General features: G+C 41.4%; 1 protein-coding gene across 1 annotated transcript in view; it reads left to right on the forward strand.

The window, feature by feature from the left end:
* The window catches only part of LOC107549263 (receptor-type tyrosine-protein phosphatase eta-like), a gene marked incomplete at its 3' end in the record, with an annotated part of 6,541 nt that extends 3,019 nt beyond the window's left edge, over positions 1 to 3,522 (forward strand). The window contains exon 5 of the mRNA XM_016230275.1: positions 3,502 to 3,522. Coding sequence (XP_016085761.1) covers positions 3,502 to 3,522 — 21 coding nt within the window. The remainder of the gene's footprint in view (positions 1 to 3,501) is intronic.
* Between the last annotated feature and the right edge of the window lie 2,650 nt (positions 3,523 to 6,172).

Consider the following 6,172-nt stretch of genomic DNA (forward strand, 5'->3'; position numbering starts at 1 on the left):
TATGTATTTTAAAATGTAATTTATTCCTGTGATGCAAAGCTGAATTTTCAGCATCATTACTCCAGTCTTCAGTGTCACATGATCCTTCAGAAATCATTCTAATATGCTGATTTGCTGCTCAAGAAACATTTATTATTATTATCAATGTTGAAAACAGTTGTGCTGCTTCATATTTTTGTGGAAACTGTGATACTCTGATGAACAAATTTCAAAAGAAGAGCATTTTTTTTTAAATATAAATATTTTGTAACATTATAAATGTCTTTACTGTCACTTTTGATCAATCTAGAGCAGGGGTTTTCAACCTTTTAGGACATGCGCCCCCCCCCAAGTTGGTCTAATTTCACTCGCTCCCCCCCAACATCCAACAACCCCCCCCCGCATTACTGTAGTCACACCTAATTACAACGTGGTTGGATTTCCGACACGGCTAATCGTAAATAATTTTGCACTGTCAATAAGCGTGACCAGGGTTGCCAGGTTTTCACAACAAACCCCGCCTAATTGCTACTCAAAACTAGACCAAAACTACAAAACGCGGCAAGTGTTAAAGTAGCCCAATTCCATGGGAAAACCGCGGACTTGGCAACACTGAGCGTGACTGATACTCTAGCCAACTCTGCTCTAACTGTCGACTAGCAGTGGGAGTCAGATTTCCCCCTAGTGGATGGCTAAAGATTTGTTAACTCATATTCATAAATTCTCAAGAGAACGTCTCTGAATTAACTGATGCTCGCGCCCCCCTTGACAGGCGCTGGGCCCCACAGATTGAAAACCCCTGCTCTAGAGGGGGAACAATCTACTCAGCCCAAACTTACTAAGCAGGATCCATCCGGCTTAACACAGGAAGGAACATTCTCCATAACCACTCTAGGTCACTGAAACACCCTGGGAGAGAAGCTCATAAGGTCTCTCCACAGAGCATTGAATATATCCATGCACAGCGAGGCTCTCCACACACACTAACATGCATATTAGCGAGGCACAGCTGAGCTGAAAGGAACTGAGATAAAATATCCAAAAACTACTTGCACAGTGTAATATATTTCATGCAGTTGTGTACTTACATTATTCCAAAAGTTCCCAAGGATTTGTAAATCCAGAGAAATTCCAGTTTTAAATAATGGCTCATCCCTGGTCATTGTCGCCTATCAATGACCTAATATTGGCATATCCCCAGTTTCCGCTTGTAGAAACTATGGCAACACACAGACACAAATGCTGCTGTACAGTTAAACTAAATCCTTTATGGCTGTCGTGAATAAAATGAAAATTAAATGAAAAGGGTTGACCGCAGCATTAAATTTAGATCTGCTCAACGTTGCGCCATGATTTTTTAATGCGTTTTTATAATGTTGCACATTATAACCAATCACACAGGAGTCTGTTGAGCTTATGAATGCAATGGCCAATCAGAAGCGTTCAGATGAGTTTTTGTTCAGTGTATGCTTTCGCTGACTGAATTCAGTTCTCACACGCATCTCTCATCATAAACAACAAAGTGCAGATGTACGAATGATGTATGAAATTCATTTATCAAACCGTGTATAGACAGCTTTAATGATTATAAGGAGAGTTTTTTGAGAGTGCGTATACTCGCGCTTGACCAAAGTCAGTCACAATGTTCTTTGCATGCTTTCTCTTTACAATTTATTCGCTGTTTGAATAACTGTGGAAGATACAGGTAATAAAAAAAATAATTCATAACCTCATCCGTGAACATCCTCCTTCATAGTGTCATCAAGCTTCACCTTTGTTATTGTTTTGAAAATGCAACCTCTAGCGGCGAAAACTTACATATTGTGCCTTGAATATAGTACCGCCCATGACCTCGTGATCTCACATGCTTGGAGCTAAAAATGATATAGCAACACGAGCATTATCTGTGGCAAAGGCATTATCCGCGGCATCAGGCAACCCGATTGTATAGGGTATGCGGACACTGCAGATCAGAGCAATCGGCGCGAGCTGAGATAGACCGTTCCGTGGCCTTAGACACAAACGCTTTGCCCCGCATCAATCAGAAATAGGAACAAGCGCGAGCGTAGCGTTATCATTGTGACTCATCTCAATGAGCGCGTAGATGCCGAGACAAAAGCCCTGTTTCACACCGCAGGACCTTTTCCAAGGAACTAGGAACTTTGGGCCGGTACTCGGTGTGTTTCCACTGCAGGAACCAGGATCTAAATAAAGTTCCGGATAAAAATTTGCCCCTCAGAAAGTCCCTGCTCGTGAGGTAGTACTTTTTCAAAGGTCCGGAACTTTTGGGGGCGGGACTTGGACGCTGAACATGCTGATTAATTGAGTTCATGCAGCATTGTATTTCAACCACCATTTATTCACATCATTTAAAAAAAAATATTACTGTTATTGTGTCATGAAATGTAGTTTTAAAAGTATTTCAGGCGAGAATGCAGTTGTTTAAAACTAAAATCTGCGTCGATTTCGTTGATGTGAGCTCCACACGATCAGCGGGCGCTCAGTGCTCATGTTTCCCGATGAGAGCAGCCTCAACTCGGCTAGTCCTTCTGGCATTTGCTGCTGGCTCTGATGTCTCTGTAATGGTTAAACATAAGATATAATTCGTTTTGGGTAAATCTAACAGGTAATCTTTGGTCTTTATTCTATTAATCTATTAATATGTTAAATTGAAAATAAAAAGGCAATACTGTTTGATATAATATTTTGTTTCATTGTAATGTATGCATGTTCCCTGAACTACATTTATGCGGCTATTCATATGTTTAAATGAAAATAAAAAGAGGCAGTGCTGTTTGATATCATATTTCGTCTTATTGTACAATGAAAATTGCAGTAGCCAAGGCGAGCTGACTGATGTTATCAAGTACGCAGCTTTTTGCAGAATTACCGGACTTGCGTCGTTCCGTCCGAGTCGATCTCGCGAAGTCTGAACTACCGAGGATGCAAGTCTGAAATTTGCACACTTGGTATTGAGAAATGCGCGCAGACCTACGTCACCAGACTATTTGCCTAATATTCTTGGTACTTTAGACCGCAATGGAAATGCAGACAGCAATAGGTCTGGGGGGGGGGAAGTTCCTGGGACAAATTGTTCCAGGTAATTTCGGTGGAAAAACGGCTGAAGTCGCAAAAGTTAGAATATGCCCTCAAGTGTTAGAATCCAAACACGGAGGCACACATTCCTTAAAGCGGTGCTCAACTCACCAGGATGAAATTTCACACGTGAACAAACAGACAACTCCGAAGACAACAAAAGTTGGTGACGTATTCAGCAAGTGCCCTTTATACTTTCGGGTACCTGCCTATAACGTCACGGGCCACGTCCAATAGGATTGGAGTTGTTTTACACATGCTTCAGACACTAGTCATGCTGGCAGCATTCCCCAAAGTGTCCCCTAGAGGGGGATGCAGCTCAAAGTTCCCTTGAAGGGGAAATATTATTAGTCACATTGAAAAGTGGTAAAATGTGAAAATGTATATTCAGAGTAAAGATAACCAGCACTCTGTCATTTTCTCCAGGTGAAATGTGAGAAGTACTGGCCATCAGGGACTAATCATTATCAAATAATAATAATAAAAATAATAACCGTGGAACACACACTATTTATTCACTCATACACTTATTTATCTAACACTCATACTCAGCCTACACCTCAAATTTGCACATAATATACAGTACCTGTACATAAAAAATAAAAAATAAAAAAAAACACTGTCTATTGTAATATACCTGCACACACAATTGTCAATTTATATATTTTTATTCCTTATTTACTTGTTCTATTTTTATTTTTATTATCTGTGTTTTTTGTTCTGTCACTGTCATTCTGTTACACTGTGGAAGCTTCTGTCACGAAAACAAATTCCTCGTATGTGTAAACATACCTGGCAATAAAGCTCATTCTGATTCTGATTCTGATTCTGAAAACATATCTGTGACAACTACCTCAGAGATCGAACTGGAGAGTTGGACCATAAGGGACTTCGGAATCAAAAATGTAAAGCAACACTTCCTGCACCTGCTATTTCCATTTATTCCTTCAGTAGCATACAGGAGTGGAAAAATTTTGTTGTTGTTATAAATCAGTGATATTTTACAATAACATGACTGATAATTATGTAGGTAAAAACAGCAGAAACTCGTAACATATGCCAGTTCCACTTCACGGTGTGGCCAGATCATGGAGTTCCACAGACCACTGAAGTCCTCATTGACTTCAGACACCTGGTTAAAGAACACATGAACCAGTACTCACACCACTCCCCAACTGTGGTGCATTGCAGGTAAATGAGATTCCTATTGACAAGTGTTTATGAATTTATATTACAGTGCAAACATCAAATATCAACTTTGCTATCCGTTAGATTAAACTTTCATCTCATTATTTGACCCTCACATTTTTAGTGCTGGTGTGGGAAGAATGGGGACCTTCATTGCCATTGACCACCTGATCTTCCAGATTGAAAGAGACAGCATGGTGGACATCTACGGAATCGTTAATGATATGCGCATACACAGGCCTCTCATGGTGCAGACTGAGGTAAGGGACTGTAGAGTAATTTTCTAGAGGGATCAGTACAAGTTAAGCTTGTACTTCCTTTAAACATTTTTAAAGTTACAGTGAGGCACTTACATTGGTAGTAAATGCAGCCAGTTTTTAGAGCAGAAATATGAGACTTACAATTTTGTAAAAGCACTTACTGTAACAAAGCAGACTGAGCCAGATGACTTTTAAACCCAAGTGCTTGGATTCTTTATTGAACCCATGGGTGAACAGCAGGTGGAGCAGAAATGGTGGTAGAAATCTGACACAGATGTAGAAGATGACACTATGATTATGCTGTTGGTAATGATGATACACACAGAGGAACCATGAGAGAGTCACGAAGAGAACACTACTGAAGGGTAGTGCAATCAGAGAGTCCTCTATGTAAGACTAAACAATGAGGGTGAGTATGTGATGAGTACAGTATAAATGGAGTCCTTGATGAGGTGAGTGGAGAAGGGGCGCTCTGGTTAACCACATCCCTGAGGAGCTGGATGGTTGGGATAATTGTAGTGGAACACAGTGAGTTGGAATGGTCCAGCCTTGGAAGTCCGGGATGGTCCACAGGAATGGACCAGTGTACTGAGAACATTACTTTCTGCATGGAAAACAGAGACATAGTTTATGTGTAGATAACCAGACATTCTGTCTGGACTGGTAGGAAGAGGTCTCTGATCACTGGGCATCAGAATGGCCTTTCTGATGCCAGACAGCACACTGGCGGAGACAGTTTTGGGCATATTCAGCTCAGGGAAGGAAGTGACTCTAGTACTGCTGATGTTCATGGCTGTAAGTTTTGAGAAACTGGGAGACTGGGCACGATAGCTTGTAAAAAGATTGGCAATAATGCCCAGCAACTTGAATAAAGCTTCTGGAATTGGCATATGAATTGTGCCATCAGGATACAGGTTTGACTACTGAGGGAGGAAGGTTGGTCATGAAGTCCACATCTAGATGTGACAATAGATGGTGAGGAGTGGGCAGTGGAAGGAGCTTTCAGCTGGAAGGTTGTGAGGGACTTTGGACATGATACAACCTGGGCAAGGGATTTGTGTTGTCCCTGGATGCCCAGAGAGAAGTACAAAATATCCAGGAGTTAGTTCCACAGGGCGACATGAACATACAGTTTCCGTTGTGGTGGCTTGGGTTTTTATTCACCCAGGGTCCACTGGATGGGGCTAATGGCAGAAGAAGGAAGAACAAATTCTTGAAGAATGGATTCTGTGCAGAGATTGGAGAATCGGTAGAATGGAGGCACGAGTGCATTCGTGTTAGTATTTTTGAAGCCCAGATAATACATGAAAGAAGCTGAATCTAGAGAAGAACAAGGGCCACCAGGCCTTGTGAGGGTTTGGGGTTCAGGGATTCCAAGTTGCAATGTGATGACCTGGAAGAAATGGTTGGAACCCTCAAACTAGTGGAGACACTCCTTAAATGCTTGCTTAAGTAACTCCCAGTTGCTAATGTCATGCTTCAGCTTGGAGAAAATGGTGTGCTGATGGGTGTTGAGGTGAATGCCTTCTTTAGTTGCTGGAAAGCTTGAGCCACTTCAGATGGTGAGGGCAATGACAATGGAGCTGAAGTTTCACAATAGGCATCGGTCAAAGTTTGAGAAGCTGAGGAACCATTCTTTATTGATGGAT

This window comes from Sinocyclocheilus grahami, unplaced genomic scaffold (genome assembly GCF_001515645.1).
Source record: "Sinocyclocheilus grahami isolate Dianchi unplaced genomic scaffold, SAMN03320097.WGS_v1.1 scaffold367.1, whole genome shotgun sequence".
Classification (NCBI taxonomy): Eukaryota; Metazoa; Chordata; class Actinopteri; order Cypriniformes; family Cyprinidae; genus Sinocyclocheilus; species Sinocyclocheilus grahami.